This window comes from Polyodon spathula, chromosome 3, assembly GCF_017654505.1.
Source record: "Polyodon spathula isolate WHYD16114869_AA chromosome 3, ASM1765450v1, whole genome shotgun sequence".
NCBI lineage: Eukaryota > Metazoa > Chordata > Actinopteri > Acipenseriformes > Polyodontidae > Polyodon > Polyodon spathula.
Genome location: NC_054536.1, coordinates 16,373,125 through 16,400,731, shown reverse-complemented (window position 1 = coordinate 16,400,731; position 27,607 = coordinate 16,373,125). Strand labels below are relative to the sequence as shown.

At 37.4% G+C, this 27,607-nt stretch overlaps 1 protein-coding gene across 1 annotated transcript; it reads left to right on the top strand.

Moving 5' to 3' along the window:
• Positions 1-25,261, top strand: LOC121312775 (ras-related protein Ral-A). Its single transcript, XM_041244522.1, has 6 exons — positions 1-218; positions 19,784-19,952; positions 21,497-21,705; positions 23,010-23,184; positions 23,690-23,819; positions 23,862-25,261. Exons 2-5 carry the CDS (start codon positions 19,839-19,841, stop codon positions 23,810-23,812), a joined length of 621 nt encoding a protein of 206 aa, XP_041100456.1. The 5' UTR covers positions 1-218; positions 19,784-19,838; the 3' UTR covers positions 23,813-23,819; positions 23,862-25,261.
• Positions 25,262-27,607: the final 2,346 nt, after the last annotated feature.

Below are 27,607 nucleotides of genomic sequence, written 5' to 3'. Positions count from 1 at the left end.
TGTTCCGGCGCGTGTACGCGATGACATCAAGTCGTTGCAGTCCACACCCTTTCGCCATATTTCCAGATCAACACACACAGAGAAAGGAGAGTTTAGAAATTAATGTTGTTGTGGGCACAGACATCACCCAGACCGAGTCATCAGGGAAGATCGAAAACCTATACATTGGAGACACACGGGGAACCAGTATAAAACACACCAATTTAATATACACGCAGGTAGGTCATAGACTTTTAATTGCAAATCCGCGCTGATGCAAAGCAGTTTGTATATTCGTGCTCAACTCATGTGTGAGCCTGGTGTTATGGTCCGGCCCCTTGTATTTTATAACACAGATAGTGAGTGGCTTTGAAATTGATACACACAACAAAGTGCAGGGTTGGGAGAATTGTGCGCAGTCACATCTCTAGCCTAGTAGTCGTACTAGTTGCTTAACCATTTTTGTTAATCGTTAGTTATCGTCCATACAAATAAAACGGGCTTGGTTTGAGACTTCCCGTAGTTTATCTTGTAACGCTAGTAATTGTATGATGATAAAATTATTCCTGCTTTCTGTATGGTTGTGTTACTTATTGTGACCTTCTCCCATGCCCTATAAACGTGAAAACCCTGCACGAATTATTATTATTATTACAATTAGAAATTCTACTTAAAATAAAGGCGTTGCTTACTAATAGTAAGTTATAAAGGTGTGGTTAGCAGGCCATTACATTAGCATAATTAAACAAGCAAACGGCCAGGATTTGTTTAACAAAACAAACAAAAAAAATATCATTGGCTTAAGTGACTGGGGACTTTGCCATTTTTTGGTGTGGTTAAAGTCGTGAAAAGGTAGAGTAAACTATTTGTGCTCGATACGATGTAGTGTTTGGGATTATACAGCGGGATTTAGTAATTTGCCACCTCGGTGCAGTTTCATTCACATGGCTCTGATCTGATGGGTGCAGAGTCAGTGGGAGTGGGGTTGATCGACTGTGGTCAAGTTCAGGCATAACTGACCAGGATACGTTTTTTTGGGTGTACACTTTGGTAAGGTAACAAGAAACTGTATTGGTTATAAATCATATCTGTTGTGTAATTCTTTTAATTCTTTCTTGTGTATTTGCAATAATTAAATAGCTATTTATCAGTGTTTATTGCCAGATTTCTGTGTTCGGAGAAGCTTAGTGCAGTTATGCACCACACCCACAGCTGGTCCCTGACTGAATGGAAAACATAATCATTCTTTACCAGTAGCTACCAAATGTGATGCTTTCCTGCAGACTTGTTACCGCGCTTTACCCTGATGTAATCGGTTATTGGTATGTTTTCCTGGCCATTCTTTTAATGTTGCTGTGCTTTCTTCTTCCCCAGCTGGGATTACAGTTGGAGGGGGAGTGGAGACAGTTTTAACGTACCCTATGTCTTTAATCTAATACTCACAGCCCGGACACTGGTTTATACACAGTACAGTAGCTCACTTTGGTACCATTAGTGTATTGCATTGTATCCTTGTAGTTCAAGTTGTGGCTGCTAACACTGACAGGCTGTTTAAATGGTAATAAAATAAGTGTGTAAACCACAAGCTGTGGAGAAGTTGTTCCCTGTAAGGATTTATCCAATTCTCCTCCTGTAGCGTCATCCACAGTAATAGGGAATTTAAACACAACGTAATCTAATTCTTTTTTTTTTTTTTTAAAAAGAGAAATAAATGAAGAAACCTCCTGGGATAAGTGTGCAGTGGGTTAGAATGGGAAATCAATGACATTTCAAAGACGCTCATCAGCAAGATGCAATTAAAGGGTTAGCTAATGAGTATTTATAGCATGTAAAAGGTTTGAGCCTGTTTTGTGACCTTTTACTGTAGCCTTTTAAAAGCTCCAGAAAAGAGGCTTCTCGGTGCCCAGGTCATTGCTACAGTTGTCCATTTTAGGCTGTGCAGCTGAAAGAGACTGCTTGCTATTAAGGCAGTTCAATCTTTTTGATTTCTTGGTGGCTGGTCTTAGTTGTCTGCTGAGACCAGGCAGGTATTCTAGCATATGACATTTCTCCAGTGTTAGAGAGATCCAATTTGGATGCTTCATGATGTGCATTAATCTGCTAGATGGGTCCGATATTGTAATCTTCTACAAAACTACACCGTTCTAATTAGAAGAACAATTGTCTGAGCAGATTGATTGTCGCTGAAAATAAATGTTCAGAGTTATTTTTAAGTTGTTTTGCATTGTACAGGCCTGTAGTTTTTCATCTTTCTCCACTTTTGTTGGCGATATTGTAAACCAAGGAAAAATTAAAAAGATGTAGCCTACTTGCATTTGTGAAAGTTTGCTTTCTGTTCCAGGTTTATTTCAACAACTATGCTAGAATAAACTGACTGAACATCTTGTTTCTTTGTAATAATTAAAAAAGAGCGGGAAAAAAAAATGACTAGCATTGGCTAGTAATAACACTCAAACATTGTTCTCTCTATGCCCTGAAAGAGGAACTGTGATTGAACCCCGAGAGCCACAAGCGGTATGCTGTAGTGCCTTTTCAGTGTGTTCATTTATATAAGAGCAATATAAGGTGCAGTAGTGGAAGTAGCTAGAACTACTGTATTTATTAAACATGGCAGGCCAAAACAGGATACAGTACAGTTACCCAACCAATAAGACTAAATAATTAATCTAAAAAATATTGGAAATTGAGCCTGACGCCAGTGACACAGTGACAGAAACTGATTGAATTTACTGATAAGAATGATCTGTAATCCTCTTCCTAACTTCGTATAGTAATAAGTATGTATTAGACAGTAGTCTTCACAGAGCCATCTGAGGATCCAGGCATGGTTTGGTAAGATCATGTGTGTAGACTTTCAGAATTCATTAGACCTGATCTTTAGCAAGTGGTTGAATGGACAGACCTGGCAGGATTTGCTATGCTATTTGATGTTCCATCCATTACATATTAAACTAGATGAAAGATCTTGTGTATGAATAAATAGTGCTATAACCGTTTGAGCTTGATTTTTATAAAATGCTGCTTGCTCAACCAGATTGTAAAGAATTAGTTCTTCCCGTAAGGTTTATAGATTCAGATTTGTATGATTTCCACTTCATATCGCCAAGGAAACTGACTTATTATTCCCTGCTACACATAGAATGCATATCCTGTATGTCAGTCATTCAGTTCAGTGGGGGGAGAGGGAGTGCTTGCAGTTATGGGGCACACAGGAAATACAATGCTTAACAGCTGAGTTCAGAAATTTCTCAAAATCTAACAAAAATTATAGCAAAATCTAACATAAAAGATAAGGTCTAGTCTGCACATACTATACACTAGTCCAGGCAAAAGTTATTGTAATTTTGTAGCCCTAATTTGTAATACACATTTAAAAGAGAAATGTGAAATGCTATTCTGTTTTTTTTTCTTGTTTTTTTTTGCTGCCAAAATATACAATAATATACTTTTAGGGACATTTTACAGAGTTGGTTGATATTTTCATTATTGAAATGTGTGTTTGTAAGTCGTTCTTTCTATTGCAGTGATGTTAGGAACACGGCTCTAGGTGACATCAGCTCACACCCATAGGCCTTGGAATTTAATTCAGTAGATACAGTGACTGTTGCAATAGGCATTTATGAAGCAGTTTATAATTCTAAAAAAGTACTGAGATTTATTTCAAGTGAGCAGGGAAGATGCAGGAAACAGCACTGGAGTCTTAACTGATGTTAGAAAAACCAAGGCGTACGGCAGGTTAAAAACTAGCCTCCAAAATATGACAGACCTCACAAATGAACTCAATTAAACAATACTGATTTAAAAAAACAAGGACAAGCTTCCTGTAGTTTACAAAGTCTTGTTTTAATTAAACACATTAAAATGACAACTGTGCCTTCAAGTTGGAAGATTTCTAGTAACCGCCTATTATGCCAGGAATGTATTTATTTATTTGGAAGTATAATGTGAAGTGAGTGTCTGCTCAAGCAGTGCTTATTCTGTTGTTTGTGCAGTAATTGGATTTGAACAGATCAAGGAATTGTTATTCTTGCTGTTTCCTGATTGTATTGCACTGACTGGGTTGTTTGTGTGGGTGGTAAACGGCATCTTACTGTATGCTTCATATTTAAACAAAATGTTTTCTGTTTAACTATTTCCTGTACTTCATTATAGTAGTTTCAGAAGATAGCAGGATTTCCTGTAAAATGTGGCGTAAGTGGGAAGAGAACCTTTTTCATTTTCAGTTTTTGCTTTCTCTGCTACAACAGAGCTTGTACTGTACATTCATAAGCATTTGCTGCCAGTGCAACTTGGCACAGAGAATGGGCCTTTTTGGGCACACAAGTATCAAGCAGGTTGTGGGGAGGGAGCTTGTGTCCATTTCTGAAGCCTCATTCATGCGAAGAAGTGTCACTGTACTGTTGGTAGTTGGGGAATACTCTGCACTTTGCAGTCTTGAACATTTGCCAAAATGATTTTAGTTTCTCAAAACATTGAGGACTACTATGTCCATTTCACTATATTTATAGTTGAAGTTCTATATTACAGTACATCTGTTTTACTTCTCTGGAGGTTGCTGGTCAAAGTGGAATACGCATGCAGCTTCTACTATTAAACACCTCTGGTAGAGGCTCCCAGTCTGGTGATTTTGTCATTAAACTTGGTATTAACATGTTTTATCCTATTGGGGGAATTCTGGGGATTTAGACGGCGTTTGTTTGTAAATCAGTCCATCTGTAAGTCACACTGAGTTTTGTTTAAACAGTATCTGGAGAACCACTTCCAACTGTCAAGGAACTTGGTATTGACATTATTTTGCATAAGTTATTGAGTGTCAGATTCTGTAGATATACAGCTTTGGCCAAAAGTGTAGAAGTAGGAATGACAGTGTGAAAGGGGCTTGAAATATCTTTCTGCTTCAAAGCTACTAAAATAGTAGTTCCATTCATCCATAGTGCTCAGAATGATAGAAAGCCTCACATCTAACATTGCTTGTACCTTTTACTTAGCCAGTCGTCTCTCTACAGCACCTGTCTCAATTAGTTCCCAATCAAGATTGAACCAATTACCCTATCAACAATTAAGAAACATACCTAAAATAGAAAAGAATAACATTTACTAAGTAAAAATAACATAAAAACAAGTGAAATGTGACATGACACCTTGGATTTCAGTTAACATGACAGGAGGTCTAACTAATGCATCCTCCTCGAAACGGGTTTACCTTTACAGTTGGCACCACTTTATCGGGACAGCTCGGGAGAAGGAATAATATCTGGAGTAAGCAGCTGTCCCAGTTAAAGGAGAGGCAGTTGAGATGACCTTTGTCGCACTTTTTTTTTTTTATTCTTAATGAAAAGAAAAGGAATGAAATCCCATCACGTTACGATTTAAATTTCAGATACATAATTTACAATACGAGTCAATAGTTTTTTCTATTCCTAAACTAAATGAATTGCTGTTTTATTTCTACATGAAATTAAAAATAACATCACGAGGCATCTGCAATGTTGGCACGCCAATTTTCTTTGCAATAGCAGCTTGAGAAACCACAGAAGACTCCAGCTCCTTCAAGAGTTCAATGTGGTTTACGCAAGTCACAGCGTAATCACATACTCCACTGTGCCACGCGACCTTCCTTACTAGGAAAAGCGATCTCCATTCATCATTTGAAAATACTATGTCCCACTTAAACTAAGTGAAGTCCCAATTAAACAACATAAATAGCACTGGGAAGAACCATCGCCCCGAGTTGTATCCCATTTAAGCAGAAATCCTGATCAGTATCCTGATTAGGCAGCGCTGACTGTATTTAATATAGCTTTTTTATTTCTGATTGATCTGTCACCATCTAGGAATACGTTTGCTTGCTCAGCTAAATGCCCCTCCATTTTGTGTATGGATTTTTTTTTAGAACCAGTGTCTAAATTGAGTGTCACTTTTGTAAAGCAAGAATGTCCTTAATATAGCCCTCCTCCCAATGCTAAATTAGAGCTAAAAGTTAAATGGTTCTCTAGGCATAAAATTGCAAGTGTGTAACCATAGACATCTTTAGGGATGTGCTTTTGGTAAATTTTTATGAACGTTTAAACTCTTTGCAATGACAGTGTTTAAGCCATATCTACACACACACACACACGCACGCATGCAGACACACACATTCTCTCTTTATATTACATATGGATACTGACAGCCCTGGTTAGTATTTTATAAGCAAATAAACCCTAAATAAGCAAATAACGTTTTAACATCGTAAAGACTTAACTACAAAATTATTATTATTATTTTTGTTTTTTAAAAAAAACACCTACACATCAAAGTATATATTGAAATGTTTACATTTGTGGCTGTAATTAAAGTTGCTAGTAAAGGTGTAACATAACTTTTGAACACGTAAGCCTACAGTTAGCCAGAACAGCCTAATGACAATTTTCTTTAATTTGGATAACACGATTTCCTTAGAATTTGGGAGTAGTGCTGTGCTGTATCGTCAGATTAAAACTGGTTGATTTCTCGTTAAAGGAAAGCGGAAGTTGGAAAGATCTTTGAAACTACCCAACAAGGACAAGCAAGTTGAGTGTTGCAGTGTCCCACTGAACTGTTTTTGAAAGCATGGATGATTTATTGATCAGGGGCACTGTGTTAGTATTAAACAATTAAAAAAAATAACTGCTGAAATTTGTTAAAATGCCTAACTTATGGCATATAGTACCCAGATCCAAAAAGTTTTCATCTAATAGTTCCTTTTAAATATGTGCCAAAATCAGTCTGCACAGATTTGCTGTTGGTTGAGAAAAAAAAAAGTTGCAGAATTTTAAATTTAAAAAATTTAAAAACCATTAAACATACTCTGAAAATGTTCTTTTTAAAAATGCTAATGCCGAGAGACAATTTAAGATACAATAACATGACTTAATTAGTTGAACATCGCTGCTATGAAATGTAGGCAAATTCTAGCCATAGACAGCTAGCGCAACATTCAGAACAAGGGCAATGTTGCAATGTTTCTGTACCCCTTCATGTGTTTTTGGGGGACAGGGGTTTGTAAAGTTTTCTGGCTTAGCATGAACTGGTTTGATTACTCGACCTCTGATTCAACAAAGCCAGTATAGACTATTAAACTGAATTCCCTTTGACACAGTTGAAATGTTAAGATTTAACATTTTGAGAAAGAAACAAATAACCCATCTTGCCTGAGTGGATTTGCTTCACATTCCTTACAGTATGTTGCTGTGATTGTTGACACGTTCACACTTCAGGTATTATTGAGAGGCGAGTTGCTGAACATATTTTACATTGATGACTGATTCCCATCACAGTCATTTGGAGAGATAATGTTGTATTCTAGTAGTAATATTCTGTTTTTTCTCAAGCAAATTAACCCTGTTGTAGCAAAAATCTTTTTAGCAAAATATTACACTTTTACAGTACAACATTTCTTTCAGATTTCTTTCAGTATCCCTGCAGTGCTGCAATTTTACAACTGCTTTTGTTAATTGTTTTCAGCATAAAACACTGAACATGTGTAGTATAGAGTTTATAACAAAATACTTTGCTTTTGTTGTTTGCTGACTGCTGTGTTGTACGTACTGCTGTCTAAACATCACTAAATCTGCTGGGTCATCTGTGCTTCAATCAAACATTTGTAGTGGCAAGCAATTCAGTTTAATTCTGTCTAATCTTGTCCTGTGAGAGAATGACTCATTTTCATAATGTATTGTTGTTGCCATTGTTTTTACTGGGCACGTCCCACCACTAAGCCACGAGAGAAACATACTATATCATTGGTTAACAGGGAGGGATTCTGTTAGACCAGTGATTCCCAAACTGGTACACGTACCCCCAGGGGTACGCCAGAGATCTCTGGGAGGTACGTGGAAGAAATTATGTAATGGCGGATTATGTTTTTCGTTTTTTTTTTTTTCATTTTCTTAATAGGCTTCTAAAATGAAGCTTCTAAACTCTGTCGGGATTTGCTAAACGAGGTAGTTCATTTATTTCAAGATGTACCAATGAGAACACAGAGACGTACATGACGTGCAGAGCCCTCTCACCGCCAATCATCGTACAGCGCGGTTTCAGTTGCCTAACCACGGTCGCATCTAGTAACTGATTTGAGAACAAAGTTGTTTTTTTTCTTCTTTTGGTGAACTCGTATATTTCACACAAAATAGCAATATCTGCCAGTGAAAATGGACAGATGGTTAAAGACGGGTACAATAAAAAAAGAAGAGCAATGAGCGAATTAATGAATGTTGTCTTGCCAGTACCAGCGCATTGAAATCACTGGCGAGACGACTACTGACTTGATAAGAGACTTTCAGCCTGTGAAGCGAAACCTTGACACCAGGGACAAAACGGAAGAATTGTCGGACAAGGCTGTAAAAGTTTTGATACCGTTTGCTACAACTTACCTGTGTGAAAGCGGATTCGTCACTCACTGCAGTGAAATCAAAGTATCGTCAGCGTCTTTCTGTAGAAAACAACTTACGACTCAAGATATCCCCTATCACTCCAAACATTATGCGCCTATGCTCGAACAAACAAGCTCATCCATCACATTAATGGTGAGTAGCATTATTAAGCCATTGTTTAAGTTTTTAAGTAAACGTATATTAAAATTAAAACCGTTCATTAAATGTATTATTATTATAGTCGTATATTGTGTGTGTTCATGTGTATTATAATGTGTACATTTTATACAATGCTTTGGCATTAAAGGGGTTAAAATAAACCCTGTCTGCTGGTAGGGGTACGTGGACAGCTGGTAAATCTGGAAGGGGGTAAGATCAAGTTTGGGAACCACTGTGTTAGACTAAGCTCAGTGTGACCGCACTTCCAGGAATTCTGAGTGTATTGTGTGTGTGTGTGTGTGACTAATAAATAGTATTCATTTGGGTCAATGACATATAAAATAAAAGTAATAAAAGCTGTTTATATTTCTTCTTTTTTAGCAGTGAAACCAAAATGGTGTAAAATGCCCTGTACAGTAATTCCTGTTTCTACATGTTTCGAGGTCACTGTGGTAACAGGAGTGGTTTTGATAACATAGTGGATGATGCTTCTATATTTGAAACCAAGCCAATGGAAATATACCCGGTGACAAGTAGATATATTTTCCACAGTTCAGATTTGCCTAACCTGCTACTGCAACAGGTAATCCTACCTGCTCCAAGTCGTCATCCACCTTAGCCAATCATCAACTACTCTACTACAGCCCTGCCTTGAGCCTGTGTGGGGTCTGTCTGCTGTCTGTATTTGTAAAGCAGCACCTGCAATACTGTTCTGTTTCAGAATGATAATGTTATGAGTTGCTTTACTGTAATTGCATTATCCCACTGAACTGTTTTTGAAAGCATGGATGATTTCTTGATCAGGGGCACTAAAAAATAACTGCTGAAATTTGATAACATGCCTGACTTATGGCATAATGATACCCAGATCCAAAAAGTTTGCATCTAATTGTTCCTCTTAATTGTACCAAAATCAGTCTGCACAGATTTGCTGTTCGTTTAGGAAAAAAAAAAAAAAAAAACTCTTGCAGAATTTTGAAAAGCACTAAACTCACTCTGACAAGGTTCTCTGAAGTCGGAAGGTTACCAACAAGTATTGTTGCGGTCCTTTCCCATCTGTGCTGGCAATTGGGCCTGCTGGAGTGACCTTCAACTTGTCAGTCCTCTATGTGTGCATCACTGCATGTAACAAACTGTCCAATCTCCCAACCTACGGAGCCAAAACAGGGTTAGAAACTAACAATATTGTGCTACTACCTTTTGAAACTTGCTAGTCCTGATGTGAACTTGGTAGTCCGTATGTGAAATGCGTAAGTTGGAATCATCAACAACAGCTGGGGTCCCTAAAAATAGGCTTAGATTTTATTTTGATAAAAAATAAACACTGTTATAATTCTTAGCAAAGCACCTTCATAAACGCTCATACAGATCGATCAATCACCTGTTTGCACCTTGTTACTGAGCGACTACTGTCTGTACTGTGTAGTGTGTGCTTAGAATCAGACAGTGGCACCAGACCGGATGACAGGAAAAAATTCTGTCATCTGTGTTTCCTTGCTTACCATGAAGTGCTGCCTGAAATTGACACCGATGACACAAATAAAATGCTTATTTTATTGTACATTAGTGTTGTTATTTACAAAAATGCTAGCTGGCTATGAATTACTATCAACAGTAATTAATGTACTCACGTACACATGCGGTCTTCACCAACATTCCAATTTAAAAACAGTACGTTTCACTGTAGCCCTCGGGATGAAATTGTTCTTGAAGAAAGCTATAATTTGACAGAACAGGTGATTTATTTGCTCTGTGCAGGTTCTTATTTTCCCCCATTTGTGCTTGAGCCCCAGAGCACTCCCTGAATCTCCGCCTGTGCACCTATTATCAGTGATTTAAAGCCTGGTTTTCAAATGAACTGATTATCGCTCACCAGTACTGTATTGGCATAAGAAAAGTGTGTTTTTAAAAAAGTAATTTCAGCTTCCAGTCACTTATATGCTGACGATAATGTAAACAACACCAAGCGATAGACAGCAAGTCCCAAGCTTTAAATGTGTTACTGTTTATAGATAGGAACTCAACTTTATTATTAATATACTGTGTTGTTTTAAGCAACGTGCTACGACAGTGTTCATTATGGTAATTGTGTGTTTATTAGTTTTGAAATGTTTAGTAAAACGTGGCATATTGTTTGACCTTGTTAGTACAACCGACCCCCTTCAGTCAGGGTCGTAACCTAATATAAATCCACACATTTTTGTAAAATGATTTTACACTTACTTCTAAAGATGCAACGCGTTTCACTTAATTCAAACAATAAACTTTGCTTCCCGTGCAGAGGAAGAACATAAACGCAAAACTGCATTGAGTGGGTTTGTCATTGCAGCGGAGATGAAGGGAGGTTTCAGTTCCGAGTGACTGTTTTCCAAGCATTATTTGTGAATGCTTATTCACCACTGCTACACCCTGTTTGAAAATTGACTTTAACACAAGACTTAACATGAGAGTATATGTGTACATTTGTTTTAAGTACTTGTCTAGCCATCAATTGGTCCTCATTAGATGTAATTTGCCTCGGGTGAGCATGAGTTTCTAACCCTGCAAAACAACCAATGAAACATCGGTAAGGGATCTGATATGAGCGCTACAGATTTAATGAAAGATTGACTTAAGACATTAAATACACAACTAATTTGTTTTTCATGAGAAATGTCTCGTGTAAAATGCTTTTTTGGGTTTCCGTTCGCTCAGTTTATTTTACTCGATATTAAACAGGGCTTTTCACCCAACGTTATGCAAATGAATGGGAAAGGTGGGGGTTGATATGTAAATTAGCTATGCATAAAGATTACTAGTGAAATTCTGTGAATGTGGTTTATATGCGCAGAGAACTGGTACACGAGTGACTCTAAGCTGCTGTAATTAACCTGGTTGGTTAATAATGTTTTACTGCTCTTGCCCACATTGATTATCAAATGTAGTGAATAATGTTTCAACTTATTTATCTTACGACTCATTAATTAAAAATGAACTCAGAGGTATCAAATGAAACTGACCAACAGGTATTGCAGATCACCATGGCTAAAACAGGCGGCGACGTTATATTCAGGCAATAAAGCATATAGGGGATCAGGTGATGCTGCATATTTTACCCTGATTTAGAAACCCTACCCGTCCAAACGGCTGACAGTTGCTGAGGAAGCCTTCAACACCACGCTTGGGCAAATACGAGTAGTGGGTGGCAGATACTGATGAAGCGGACTGAAGTGCAGCATTACTTCGTTCACAAAATTGCCACTGCCTGCTGTATCCTGCACAAACTCTTGTCAGTAACAAAATTAGGTGTTCAGGAATCATTGGCTGTCTGTGAGAGATGGGGAAGGTTACCAGTGTTGCCAAATCTAAAAGTAGCACTGCCTTTCAAAACAAGCGAACCCATGTTAGAGTGGATGTTTATGCAAATTGCAACGTGCGACTCTCAAAAACAAGCACATTCCTTATTACAAACTGACTTGGCAACCGTGTTTACCTTAGACGCCAGTTTCAGTTGTTCAGCAGTGATCTAAGGAGAATCGGGCTGTCAGCGAGTCTCCTTTCTTTTAAGTTGTGTTGAATTTACTGTTGTGTTAAATATTAATGATGCAAACAAAACACAATCAATACGTTCATTTGTAATTTTATTTGGTCAGTTCTGAGAGGACATCAACAACTTGTTGGATGTCTGTTGTGCTGTTTTTGGGCGATCGAGCTGGATCATGACATCCAGTCCACCAACTATATTTAACGTGGAGGGCAGACACACATTGTCTTTGCACATAGCTGGGATCAATAAAAGGATGGGAATTAATTCAGTTAGACATATAAGCAGCTCACTTGCTCTTCATGTTTAACTTTAGCATAGTTTTTACAGCAAGGGTATTCTCAAACAGCTGCTTTAATACTACAAGTGCATAATGCAGTTCATGGTAAGTGGTTTTATACAGAACTGTATACCCACAAGAGGTATACAACATGATAGACAGCAAAAAAAACAATAAGAAAAAAAGCTGCCCACATTATCATTAAGGTGAACTACACCACTGCTAACCATAAAATCACCCATCAGCCACTACTATCTGCCGTCTTGGAATCCACAATAACAATATTTATAGTTAAGGATAAACATGCTCATTAACATTTACATATGAAATGCAGGTTTCCATGCAAAACTGGATGCAGATTTTCCTGTATGTTTCCTCATTTACATGAGTAAATGAGATTTACCCTATCCCTCTCTTAGGCATTATTTTTTTTGGCCACAAACCTGATTTACACGAGTAATTCTCCCAAACGCGCATGCGCATCGCCATTTCACATTGAAATTCACCTGCATGGAAACCACATGTGTGTTGTAATTAATGCTTGCAGTGTTAATCAAAGTGCAATGTTAATACTAAAATACAATTTGTAAAAAGACGGTTTTGAGCTTGAAAATGTAGATTTAAAATGTGTATGTCTTTATAAAATGCAAGTGTTAGTGTCGTTCAGCCTCTAAGTACCTCTAATTTAGTAAATCCACCCATCAATGCTGTCACATGCCATTGGATTTACCAGTGCTATGCTAAATTCACTTCTTGCAGATATATATAAATATATTACAAATACAGTGCTGGTGTGATGTGTCCTGTTTAAAGCGTAAAGTGCACAGAAATCCTGGTTAACAATTGTAGTATTAATAATGAAGAAAAACTGGCATCAAAATCAGTGTATCCCTACATCCCTGTTCTAAAAATGACAGTAAATCACCACTGAAGAAAAAACCCCAGCAGTAATACTGTTGAGTGAAAGAGTATTAAGATCTGACACTGTTTGTTTAGGTCATTACAATAGACTTAACCCAGATCCTCCTGTTATATAGGCCTATATTTAAAACAGCTATTGGCAATGACAGTATAAAACAGTTGTGGTGATAATATCTACAACAAATTACATGAATATGAGATACACAAGGCTATTTTTAGTTCCCAAGCTGGGAAATGAATGGCCACAATCCTAACTCAGTACCATATCAAACGTATTAGAATAACGCAGCATACATGCTTTTTGTACAAAAAAATGTTTATCTTGCTTGCATCAAGCCTAATTTTTAGGCTATACTTAATTGTCAGTCTGTTTCATTTATCAGTATATAATCACAATTCATAAATGTGTCTGTCTTCTAAGTTCCATTTCTGAAGAGTGACTGCAAAGAAGCATCTGTTTCATCCGCTTTATTCTGTCAGTCTGAAATGTGGCAGAATCTGCAGATTTCAGAGAACAATTTCCTTGTTCAGTAAAGCAATAACATCTGACTTCAATCAACTGAATAGAGTCCATGTGAAACACACGCTATCCAACTGTACAAATTTGACGTAAATGCATATGAAACGAGGACCATTTTACAGTAGCACAGTGGTCAGGGATATAGTGGAGTGAACTACTGATCTCCAGTTGAGAAAATGTATTTTAAACAAAACCCCCCCCAAAAAAAAAAACAGAACCTTTTACTTTCCCAAATAAGAAAAAGGCTTCACAGCTGTGTGAGGTTTGGGGGTTTGAGCTGGAACTGGTAAAGTTTTAAATTCTAGTTTTCACAGTTTACAGTTTACTGTACACTTTAACTCATTTGAACCTGATATATGAGCAGAGAGGCAACCACACTGTCTGCATTTATCATGCCATAAATAATAATGTCTTTTGATCTGTCATTAACCATTTATTCAGTACAATACTAAACAGCCAATTGACACTTGATAAATATCTTTATTTGTTTTAGAAACAAATAAACAACTTTGATAACACTTTAGTTTAGGGATCCGATATAGGTAAGAAATAACCCATGACAGGCTATGCGTTAAGACAGTTCTTACCGAACGCTCTGGGTGCCTTCAACCACCCAGGATGTGCAGTAAGAATTGTCTACTGCACACCCTGGAGTGGGTTATTTCGCTTGTAAAATGGCTACATTTTATTTTTTTTTTTTTTTTTTATAATAATAATTACACAAAGTAGCATTTTTAAGGAAATGTATTATGTATCCTTCCAGTAGGGGGAAAAAAAGTCCCTGAATACATATATTTTGTACTTTATTTGCCATAAATATTGCATTGAACAGTCCCATTTATACTAAAATTTTCAAGATAAAATAGCATTTGGGAATTGAAATTGAAAGACTGATTTCCCATATCTGAGGGAGGATTCACAGAACAGCTAAACACTACACTGGCACGTGACATCAAGGGAGGAGCATCAGAGTGTTTTTTTTTTTGTTTTGTTTTTTTTTTTATTATTATTATTATTTTTTTTTTTTTTTTTTGTGTGTGTGTTGGCAATGAGCCTACTCAGGTTTTACGGCGTTCAAGAGAAGCTAACCAATAATTTCAGAGGCTGTTTTCACATTGATGGCCAGTAATCAGCATACTGTCCCTAGATTGTAAAGCAGCATAAGGTGATATGTGGACTAAACGACTTCCATGTCAGTTTGTCCACAGCGATCACAATAGAATTCTATGCCAAACCTGACCTTGTTTAAAAGCCCAACGGTTGTGTCAGAAGAGAGCAGGAGAGATTTTCATTTTGTTTAATATGTTTCTGAAATTGGAGGGTAATGCTGAGATGTGTCTGTTGGGGAGGTACAGCTTTTACAGTCGGATGGTTTCCTCTTGTGATGGTATTTTAAGGCATTTCAGAGGAAGGTGTGAATAGAATTTGACAGAGTGCTGCTGATGCTTGGCTTTTGTCAGATGTTCCAATGTAATGTGTTGGCACGGCTGATGAAAGCACTGCTTCCAGCAGTGTAATTCAGTAGGGCTGAGCGATTATACCGGTATCATAGCTGTACAGGTATTTTTTAAAAAACAATAAATATGAGGGGGAAAGAATTATACTGGTATTTTTTTTTTTTTTTTTTTTTTATATGCACCTCACCTAGTTGCAAACAGATAAAAAATAAACATATGAAGCGTCTAAAAAGAAAACAATATATTGGTGTGTTAATTTGAAGAAACTATACTTCCCCCTGCCGAGTTCATGTCTCGTGGACTGATCCATTTGAACTGCATAGGGAGGTCTCAAAAGTAGAGATTGGTATTTTTATTACATTATATTTCCATTTTTTATTAAAACATACTCTCTAAAATGTCTCATTCAACCATTAAATCAATCGGGTCACGTCCAACTTTTTAAAATAATTTGTTTATTAGCATTGACGAATCCTCCCCAACTAGCTAAACATAGAAAGTTCGGATCTTCACACAGTCTCTTTGTTAGTTGGTCACATAGCTTAACTGTGGCTGCTGCTGTCAGTGAAAGTGAAAGAGTAAAGCGATGAAACTTCATCTCATTCTATTGGAGATGAGCTGATCCCTAAGAAAGCAGCATCTTCAGTGGTTTGGTGTTTTTTCAGATTCAAATCAACAGATACTGAGCAAAGTACCATAATTTGTAAAGTATGTTTGAAGGCCGTATCAGCGAAAGGAGGCAACACGTCCAATCTATTTCATCACCTGAAGCAACGACATCCCATTGAACACAGTTAATGCAATGAAAAAAAGTTTCAGCCTGAAAAGCCTACTAAATCAGCTGCCAAAAAAGGCAAAATACAAACCTCTATCTCAGAATCATTTTCAAATGTTGTACCGTATGAACCAAGCAGTAAACGATGGAAACAAATCACTGACACAGTAATGTATCACATTACGAAAGATGTGGTTCCTATCTACACTGTAGAAAAAGGTGGCTTTATTAAGTTGTTGAAAAGGATCAGCAAGAAATACGAACTCCTAAGTTGCAAGTATTTTTCACTAACAGCTTTGCCAACATTGTACTATGACTGTTGTAGTCGAGAAACCAAAGAGTATGTATATTGATATGTATATTTCTTTCAAGTACCACTGACCTGTGGTCAAGCCGAACCACTGAGCCATACATTAGCCTAACTGTACACTACATTGATTCGGACTGGAGCTTATGCAGCAAGTGCTTGCAAACTATGTACTTTCCTGAAGACTACACCGGTGAAGCAGTTACACAAGGTTTACAAGATGCTCTGTCTGACTGGGGCCTGAGAAGAGCAGCAAATCTACCACGGTCAAACATTGTTAAAGCTACAGAACTAAATGCATGGCCTAGACTTCAATGTTTTGTACACAGGCTTCACCTTATGATCGATAAGTCTTATTTTATTTATATTAACAACTTTTGATGTTGAATAGGAAATTATATTTACATGGTAGTATTTCCGTTTTAAGTTAATAAGCATATTTTTGTATCCATAACGATATGTTAAAATATTTTTCAGTCTGCTCATGGCCTTACATTAATGCTGTTGGAAAGAAAACCATGTTATGTTTTGTAAATGATTTAAACAGAATTCGGGTAAGCTTGGGACTGCTTTTAAAAGTTAGGCATTATAAGCAGGTTAAACAAACTGTAAACAATAAAGAAGTTTACTGTTTTGCATACATTTTCTGCATAAATATTAATTGAGTTGAAATTAAAAGTAAGAGGAGGAAATTGCATCTGTTTTTATTATTTTACTTAATGGGATACAAGGAATATCCGTGTCAGTTTATTTCATAAGCAGATTTACTAGCCGTTTGTCATTTTCTTTTGTTTTTCTGGCACACAGCAGCATTTGCATGCCTAAATTACAGCTTTATATGAATTATTGATTACATTTTTTTGTTCTTTTTAAATATAAAACAGCGTTAAAGGTGATAAGCGCATTGAAGCTATCACACAGGTCCTAGCTTCAGATAGAAAAAACAGGCACTTAATACCTACATGGCTTTTGAATTACTTAAATGAAAAATATTCTGACTCAGACTCTCAAGATCTACTTGATATTTGATCTTTAGTTGACCCAAGATTCAAGATGGAGCACATCAGTGAGGGCAAGGCTACATCAATCAGAGCAGAAGCGGTGTGAGAGGTGGACTCTGCTAGAGCAGAAAAAGGGCCTCGCTGGCACAGCCAGTCACACTGAAACAGAATCAGCTGAAAAAGGAGCAGCAAATAAAGGGGCAGCAGCTAAAATGATGAAGAAAACCTTGTGCAGCTTTTTCAAATCAAGCATGGCGCTGACACCAGGAGCTACTACTACCTCTGTAGTTTCTGAAAAAAACATGTATAAAAATGTTGACATACAGGTGCCCTCTGACTGATACACCATCATAGTGTGGTGTAGAGTCCCAGTCCAGGTTGGTCTGCACTCTTGAAATAGTACACCCAAAACTGCAGTTCACCACTCCTGCACGCTTTTATTGTCTATAAAGCAAACAAATGTATTTAAGTAGAATTCTTCAAAACACACCCAAGCTATGCTATCCCTTTTTAGTCTTTCATTCTTTTTTCCCTTCTCCCACTGTTCCATCTCGGCATGCGCCTTACTACAAACATTTCCTACCTCTATTTAAAAAAAAAAAAATGTGTGACCAGGGGTTAATTGACAATTAATCAGTTACCCCTGGCCACATTCCACATTTTTCTAACAAACAATTAAAACATTCCACACGTTTCTTAATTAACTAATTGGGTCTTAATTAAAGTATGTGGCACAAAACACATTTCTCAGTGTGCGGGGCCTCTGCCCTGTCACATGGTCTTTAAACTAAAGTGCAGTTTTTGTAAAAGCAGATCATATGTTACAAAACTAGTAAGATTCAGTGACAAGTGTGCCTGAGTTCAGTAATATTACTCATTTTGTCAGATGGTGCATGCGGATGTAAAGCCCTTGATAAATCTGGTCCATTTGGGTTTTGTGGGAGAATCAAAACTGACAGAATTTTCACAGTTTTTTTTGTTTTTGTTTTTTTTTGTTTTTTTTTATACCCTTTTTGGTTCATGATTTATTTAGTGCTTAGCACAATGCACATTTTAATTTGGTGGATTTAGCCATCATAAACTGGCTAGATTATAGAAGTTCCAGTTGTAATTAGTGCTACTGTGAGATTGGTGGATTCCCTGGGGATCCTTTGGCATGTGTCCTGTTGATCTAAGCCCAACAGATACCGTGTTGTGAGCTGTGTAAATACAAACCTCTGCAAACCTCACTGCTCGGTGATCTCTACAACTCATAAATTGATTAATCAAGTGTGCCCCTAGAACTGCTGTTAACAAAGTGCTGTTCTTTGAGGCAAGATAAAACTTGTCATACTGTCTTAATTACAGTACCATATTTTTTTGTTCATTTCCTACCTGTGTATTTATATATTTATTGATTTTTTTTTGTTGTTTTTGTTTTTAATTCTTTTTTCCTGTACTTCAAGATGCACATTTTGTAGTGTAGCTGGCTAAAACAGTTTCAAGTTATAAAAAAGTGAAAACTTGAGTGAGGGAGGGGGGGACGGGATGACTTTGTGGTTTGCTCAAACAGGCTTTTAAGTGAAACCGCTTGCTTCTTTAACATGCTAATCGCCAACTTTAAATATTGATGCCTTTTTTGTGTGATGTGCTTCATTCTTTCGCATGTTCTCGTGTTTATTTTTATGAAATTGCTGTAGACGTCAGTCAAGAACCAAGGTTGAGATGGATAACTGGAGAACTTCATGCTGTCTGCAGATGTGATTCCCATCCTCTCAAGTTTAAACAGACTGTCAAGTTTCTTGCCTTTTTTTGCCTTTTTTTGTCCTATTTTTTGCGATTTGTTGTGCGACAACTATCGAATTGACCAATCAGAGAACAGCTTTAATGCACGTGGTCCAGCATGGTGAACCAGTATCCAAAATGACGGAGGAAACAATAATATGCCGTTGAAAAAATACCCAGAGCTTTATGACAACGGTCATCACATTTATAAAGATACAGATTTGAAAGACAATCTATGGGCTTCCATTTCAAAGGACTTGATAAGCCTGGTATGTGTGGTTTGTTGCTATATGTGTTGACATATAGTATAAGTCGCTCATAATTTCCACATCATATTGACAAATATGTACCAGCGTTGATCATAGTTTTGTCAACAGCAATTAACAGTTGTATTGATCTGGCAGTTTTCAAACCTGTCACAACTGTGTCGCTTCTGGTGTGTGTGGTCATGTCACTGCAAATGTGTCTTGTCGTTCAATTTAAAAATAGCTTTGCATCTGGTGTGTGGCAGCCTTTAGTCTGGTAGAAAATGCTCTGGGAACATCTACGCCTTCTGAAGCATCTGCATAAAAACTTTGAATGGTGCAGGTGGTAACATCCTCAGCCTGCAGTGTGTAGAATGAAATATTTTATTTTTGTATTTATTTATTTTGTCTAATTAATAGGTCTGTGTGGTTTGTGACGCTGTTATCTTTTATTTTCAGACACGTCCATCCCTACTCGATTCCTGTTTAGAGGCAATACATCTCTTCTTCAAAGATGGCAGCTAACAAGCCTAAAGGACAGAACTCCCTGGTTTTACACAAAGTGATCATGGTCGGGAGTGGGGGTGTAGGAAAGTCAGCGTTAACGCTCCAGTTCATGTATGATGAGGTATGACGGACTAACCTGTAATTGTTTTGTTAGTAATCGGGAGGGGTGCTACAGTAGCATGTTTTGCTCTGTGCTGTGTAATATGGACTTTAAGGGGAAGTATTGCAACCATAGTTTTATTACTATGTTAGCTTAACAAAGCCCCCTCATTGTTTACAGTACATGTAGTACTTTTTTCTTTTTTATGTAGTCAGTTCTCAAACACAGAGCTACCTGTATTGCAAGGATCCCAACTTCAGGTTATATCCTTCATGCATGCTTTGTGGCTGCAGGATGGTAATTGCAGAGCTTCTGATTCTCAGCTATCTAACTATTATAATTTCCTTTCTTTTATCAAGTGCTGCACATGAACAAACAAACATAATTTGATTAAACATGGCTCCATGGGCTCTCTGTACTGTTGTGTAATAGCTCCTGATGCAAGTTATCTTTGTATCCTATTATCCTCTGTATTCTGTTTTGGTGAGGGTGCCCATTTAGTAATAGCAGCAAACTAACATATCTTTGTGCTGGCTGCCATATAGTGTGTGTGTGTGTGTGTGTGTGTGTGTGAGTGAGTGAGTGAGTGAGTGAAAAGAAAACGAGTCTGTAGAATCCTATTGACGGTTTCTTCCTAGTACCAGCAGGTGGGACTAGAAGTTGAAAGGTCCCTTTTGTATGATTTATTTAGATAAGGGAAGGCCTCAGATAATGCTGGTGGTTTCTGTCATTTTGTGTTTTAAATGTTTACATCCTGGGATCGTTTTAAACTTTAATGTCTTGGCTGCACAAATGTCTTTTTAAAAAGCTCCATACAGCAAACAGGAGGGGGAAGCAATAAACTTGGTGGGGCAAGATGTGATCTGCACATGTCTGACTTGCTCGTTTCCCAGCAGCAGAGAATCAAACAAATCAGCTACCAGTTTACACAAGTGACAGTGGCGTTGTTTGCTGCAGGAAATTAATTTTTATAAACTACTGTATGTTCAATAACACTTAAATGGACTGTTTGAAAAACTGTAAGAAAGATAATGTTGTAGTGGGGTTCTTGATGTTGCTTCTATGGATGTCATTGAAAACAACTCCCACATAATAGACAGTACAGACATGTTCCAAAGACGTTCGATAAAGACCTATGGCTGGCTAGTGTAAAAGTGCAAGGATGTAAACCAAAAATGACAGAAACATAGGCAAATATAGTGAGTAAATATAATGATATTTGTACCCATACCAACAGCTGACTTGAGTATACCACTATATTATAAAAATGATAACTTTAAGTGGTTATTTTAGGGTTGTCTACAGTGCTGAATGAGACCAGAGGAAATTAGCTTGAGTGTACAGTATGCATGTAAGCACTGTAGAAGTCAGTAGGTTTTCAGGATAGTATAAGCTCAACAATAAAACAGAAATTCAGGAGAATCATAGCCAAATCGATTTGAAGATTTATATGCTTCTCCACTAAGGCTTAAGGAACTTGAATCTGATAGCAATGTCATAAACCTTAACTGTGCCGTTTGCTTGTGGTGATTTGCAATAGAGTGTCAGTATTTTTGACTTCCTAGTTTGTGGAAGACTATGAGCCTACCAAAGCAGACAGCTACAGGAAGAAAGTGGTGCTGGACGGGGAGGAAGTGCAGATTGACATTCTGGACACTGCTGGACAGGAGGACTATGCTGCTATCAGAGACAACTACTTTAGGAGTGGGGAGGGCTTCCTCTGCGTCTTCTCCATCACAGAGCTCGAGTCCTTTGCAGCTACGGCAGATTTTAGGTACAGCCAACTGGGACACTCACCATTTTTTATATGACTTGCCACAAAGTAAAGTGTGTGTGTGTGTGTGTGACATATGCACCTTAGAATTTTGGATACATCTGGAGAACAGCTTTTCTGTATAAATCTGAATATAGCTCTGTAATTTATAATAGGAGGTGTACAACCTTTACTCCTTTACGGATGTGCCTGCCATATTATCAGTTTTGATGACCTTATTGTAAACGTAAAATCAAATGTAAAATCAAACTGAGGAAGTGGAGAGACATGGTAATTAAGAGCTGTAGGTATTAACATTTGAAATGGTTGGTAATTCATTGCAGTGTTAAACTGTAATGCTTCATAACCAAAAACTTTGCCCATAAGTAAATGCATAGTGAATATTGCGTTTGGCAATCCCATCATTTACCAAATCCAGCTTTTATGTAGGGTGATTTTTTTTTTTTGATACTTTTTTCTTTTCTCTGCAAAGTCATAAATGGAAGTTTATGCCACTCCAATAACTACAGTATATTTAATAAATATGTTGGCACCATAATAATCCTAAGTAATTGGTTTTAAAATTCCAGGAAAAGTCATATTTCACCTTGTGTCTAATTTAATGTGAGCTTACTAGAATTGCTCTTTAATTGCTCTGAAAATTATACTACAGCTACAAAAGTAGGACACTGAATTTCTCAAACTGGGTTAATAAACGTTCATTCTTATGATTGTTTGCATTGGTTTTTATAGACAATTGTGAGTTTTGAACATGTCTGCTGGTGTGACATGTAACACATATGTTGGTCTTCTTTAGAGAGATTTTATAAAGCTACTGAATAGCTGGTCATACACTAAGAAATACCACCTTGTTTGATGGTTAAACTCTCAAACTTTAAGTATTGGGATGCAGCCAGCAGAATGAATATAGTAGTGTCTTAGCAGAGTCTGTCCATTGTGAATATTGAATTGAGAAGGCTCACACTGCCACGTCGGCCACTGCATTTATAATTGTACCATGTTAAGTTTCCTGTCTATGTATTGGGTTTTATTTGTAATGCATATAAAGCATTTCAGTCTTGGCATGGCTACTTCTTATACCCCATAGAGTTCACAAGAACAATAATAAAAAAAAAAAAAAAAAATTCTACAAATATATAATAATAATAATTGTGACTGAAGGGGTTATTGTTCCAGCCACTGCACTCGTGAATTGCTTATTGAGTTTTCGTATTTATTGGGAAACATGTTTCAGCTAGTACCTTCATCAGAGTAGAGTACACTGTTTTGTAGTTGTGGGTGAATTTTCTTATTTATTCCTGCAGAGAGCAGATCTTGAGAGTGAAGGAGGATGAAAATGTCCCTTTCTTGCTGGTGGGCAACAAGTCAGATTTGGAAGACAAGAGACAGGTCTCTGTGGAAGAAGCTAAAACACGGGCTGAGCAGTGGAGTGTAAACTATGTGGAAACATCTGCAAAAACAAGAGCCAATGTGGACAAGGTAATGAGATCACTTTGGCAATGTTACCATGTACCCAAAAATAGTAATAAATCATCACCTTGTTTTGAGTGGACTCGGGATACTGATAAAGCAACACAAAACCTGTTAATTGTATTGCAAGTTTCACAGGTTCTGCCTCTTAGTGTGATGACTTTTAATTTACTCTTCATATCCAATCTGCTGAATTAAACTGTGCCTAGAGCTAAGTGGGAGGATGCTGAGAGCATGGATGGTGGACATCAGTCATATTCAACTATGTAATTGATGCCCAACAGCAAATGGCAAAGCCTTCGAAACTTGCTTTACATTTTACAGATTTCATGACGTTACAATGAAAAACTTGAAGTAATTTTGGGCACTGGTCGAAAGCCCTTTTTACAGTGTATTTCATTATTTTTCAAAGACAAGTACTTCAGAGATGTGTCATCTCATTTAAAAGGTAGATTGCAACCTTTTCAAGCTTTTTTTTTTTTTTTTTTAGTTATTTTATCTTCTCTTCTTTCAGGTGTTCTTTGATTTAATGAGAGAGGTCCGCGCACGGAAAATGGAAGACAGCAAAGAAAAGAATGGAAAGAAGAAGAGGAAAAGCCTTGCCAGCAGAATCCGAGATAGATGTTGCATTTTATAATGGCAGGGTCACGTCTTCTGTTATAGGTGTTGCATTTTATAATGGCAGGGTCACGTCTTCTGTTATAGGTGTTGCATTTTATAATGGCAGGGTCACGTCTTCTGTTATAGGTGTTGCATTTTATAATGGCTGGGTCACGTCTTCTGTTATAGGTGTTGCATTTTATAATGGCAGGGTCACGTCTTCTGTTGCCCTACCAAAGCAACCCAGTATGTTAGCAGGCCTGTCAAAAGGCACGATGAAGTGAATTAACACATACAGTTTTTTGGGGGGATACATTGCTTAAAAATACACAAAAAAAGCATAAATTCGGAACTACGGGAGGCGAAGCCTCCTCAAAAAGGTTTCATGTGGTGCCAGAAAAGGATCACAGTGAACATGTTATTATGAATTCCTTTTTCTCTGACTAGGGGACATAATAACACTCTCACAGACCAGGCAATGTCTTTCTTATTCACTGGAAACCACAGGACTTCTTTCACACACCAGACTTCTTTTCTGTTTTTTAACATCTTCTAATGCCTTGATTTTTAAATTGTGAATGTCAGCAGCAACGTCCTGTGCGCCTTCTGCTAATCTTAAATAGCAAACCCTAGTCAGACATTGCCTTTTTTCCCTCCATCTTTAGCTCAGTTGACAATATCTACAGCTGCTCTAGTAACAAAAAAAGCTATTGTAAATATCTGACTGCCTTAATTTAACAGAAAACCCTATGTTGGTAGCGTGAAGTGTGACTATTTGTATGCATAAGATATTGTGAATAGGTGTTTGCAAGTGGTGTCTGTATGGATTTCTAATGTGTGCCATATACGAATAACCTGTGATCTTTATTAAGAGATCTTAGTTACTGTATTTTACTGGTTTGGTTCTGTTTACAGCGTGTGGACTTAAAAGCACATTATGTAGTGCTCTGGAGGGTATCAGGTCCTCTAGAGAGACTGGGCATTAATTATTTTAAGTAAAGCTTAATTGAATCCTATAAAAAATATATAGACACACAGTGGTTTGCAGAAGTATTCACCCCCCACCCCCTGCAACGCTTTCCCATTTTCTTGGCATCTGAGCGTACTCCACAATGCTTTCAAATTAGACTTTACATGTAGAATCTACACAAACTACTCCACATTGATAAAGTAAAAAAATCGGTGTAGAGTATGAAATAAGTAAAATTTACAGAGATTAATCCCAGCTGCATAAGTATTCAAACCACTTGCTACTGCAGCCCAAAATCAGCTAAGGTGCAGATGATTTGTTTGAAAGGTCACACAATTAGTGAAATGGTTTTAGCCTGTGTGTATTCAAAGTGGTTTAACTTGTAGATAACTTCCTTCCAGACTTTCAAGCTGCGACTCGCATAGTGATCCAACTAAGCAACCATGAAGACCAAAAAGTTTTCAAAACAAGTCAGGGATAAAGTGGTAGAGAGGCACAGAGCAGGAGAAGGGTACAAGAAAATTTCAAAGGCATTGATTATCCCTCTCAGCACAGTGAAGTCCATCATTAAGAAGCAGAAGATGCATCATACCACCCAGCCACTACTCAGATCAGGTCATCCTCCCAAACAGAGCAGCTGGGCAAGCAGGAAACTGGTTTGAGTGTCTCTCAGAAACCAACAATGACCTTGAGAGATCTGCAAAGTTCTGTGTCTGAGATGGGAGTCAGTGTTCACACATCAACAATAAGAAGCCTCTTCTTAAAGCACGTATGGAGTTTTCCAAAAAAGCAAGTAGATGATACTGCAGACATGTGGAAAAGGGTTTTGTGGTCGGACGAGACAAAAATTGAACTTTTCTATCTAAATTACAAGCCTTACATCTGGCGCAAGCCCAACACTGCACATCACCCAGTCAGCACCAACCAAACTACCAATCATGGTGGTGGCAGCATCATGTTATGTGGATGCTTCTCTTCAGCAGGGACTGGGAAGCTTGTCAGGATAGAGGGGAGAATGGATGGTGCAAAGTACAGGCGAATCCTTGAGGAAAACCTGCTTGAGTCAGCCAAGACTCTGAAACTGGGGAGGAAATTCACATTTCACCAGGACAATGACCCGAAGCACAAAGCCAAAGCCACACTGGAGTGGTTGAACAAGAAGAGAATTAATGTTCTTGAGTGGCCCAGTCAAAGTCCTGACTTGACTCCAATCGACAATTTATGGCGAGACTTCAAGATTGCAGTCCATCGATGATCCCCAACAAACTTATCAGAACTGGAAAAATGTTCCTGTGATGAATGGGCTAAAATGTCACCATCATACTGTGCAAAGCTAGTAGAGACCTCTCCAAAAAGACTCATCGCAGTAATTGCTGCAAAAGGTGCTTCTACCAAGTACTGACTTAAGGGGCTGAATACTTATACAACCAGTAAATTTCATTTTGTACATTTTTATTGCAAGTTTTGCTGACATTTAACCTCCTCCTCATAAGTGTTCAGTTTAACTACTACAGATTTGAATAAAAAGTTATTTTGAAAAACCTTGCATACATTATTTGTAATTGAGCAAAATGTTACATTATTGGTAGGGGGTGAATACTTCCACAAACCACTGTGTGTGTGTGTGTGTGTGTGTCTCTATCTATATATATATATATATATATATATATATATATATATATATATAAATAACATAAATATATATATAATATATATATATATATATATATAATATATATACATGTAAGTAAAATGTGTGTGTGTGTCCAGGTCCCCTAATTTGCATAGCCCGAGATATGTATGAAACTTGCAGTTACTGTTGTCTTGCATTGACACAGAGGACGTCGGGGACCAATGCTTCATGCTTTGAGGCGTGTTTGTATCACTGAAGAGCTCCTGTATGTCCATTGGAGTTTGTGTAGACTCTCCCGCAATGTGAACTAGCCAGATAACCTAGCTGAATATATTACCTGAAAAAGATGCAATGTAAAAGTGCTACAGCACTTAGGTATTGTACTCTAGGGGTTTGAATCCTTTTTAAAATTGTTTTTGGTGTGGTAGGTTTTTTGTTTCACAGGTGATCCTATTGGGAACACACTTCCATAAACTGATCTTATGCAGAAGGAATAGGAAGATTTCCTACCCGCTTCACCAACAGAATTATGTTATGCTGTAAACTTTAAATAAAGAATATGTTGCAAGGTTCCAAAACATAAATACAGCGTTACACGTCCCCACATGTTGCTACAGCTGTTTAAATAATGTACCTATTTTCATTAAGATCCTGACACCTTTTTGCACTTATAAATTTAAAGTCTGTTTCAAAGCTCTTTTCAAAATGTATGCTCTAGCGCAGTGGGGTTTGAGATCTGTCCTCTAAATTTCTGCCAGAAGAAAAACACCATAAAGTGCTCTGGCTTTTCAGTTCCGTACCACATCATGGATTGTTATTGCTGTGTTACTTGTTTGACCACGTTGGCAATAATCCTTGCACTATTGGTGCACTAGAGCAGACATTTTGAAAAGCTGTTTGAAACAAACTTTTTAAAGTTATAAGTGTAAAAAGGTGTTGGGATGTTAATGAAAAGAAAAATGGCAGGTACATTATTTAAACAGGAACACTTGGGTATGTGTAATGCTATATTTTTCAGAACTCTGCTACTTACACTTTGTTTGCCATTTAAGAGTATCTCCAGGTTCTGATTGTAAAATGTATAATTCCTAGTCCCTTAGACTTTCAACAATGTAGTAGACATCACTTAATTTGGGAATGAGCTTACACTGATTTTAAAATACTATTTAAAAAAAAAAAAAATTCTGTTAAGAATAACTTATGGTAATTGTGATACCTTGATTCCTATG

Bases quoted from the DNA above. Each gene is read 5' to 3' on its own strand.
- LOC121312775 (XM_041244522.1), top strand. From the start codon at position 19,839: ATGGCAGCTAACAAGCCTAAAGGACAGAACTCCCTGGTTTTACACAAA. The intron at 19,953-21,496 runs GTATGACGGACT...TTGACTTCCTAG, and splicing joins TCCAGTTCATGTATGATGAG to TTTGTGGAAGACTATGAGCC. The intron at 23,185-23,689 runs GTAATGAGATCA...CTCTTCTTTCAG, and splicing joins CAAGAGCCAATGTGGACAAG to GTGTTCTTTGATTTAATGAG.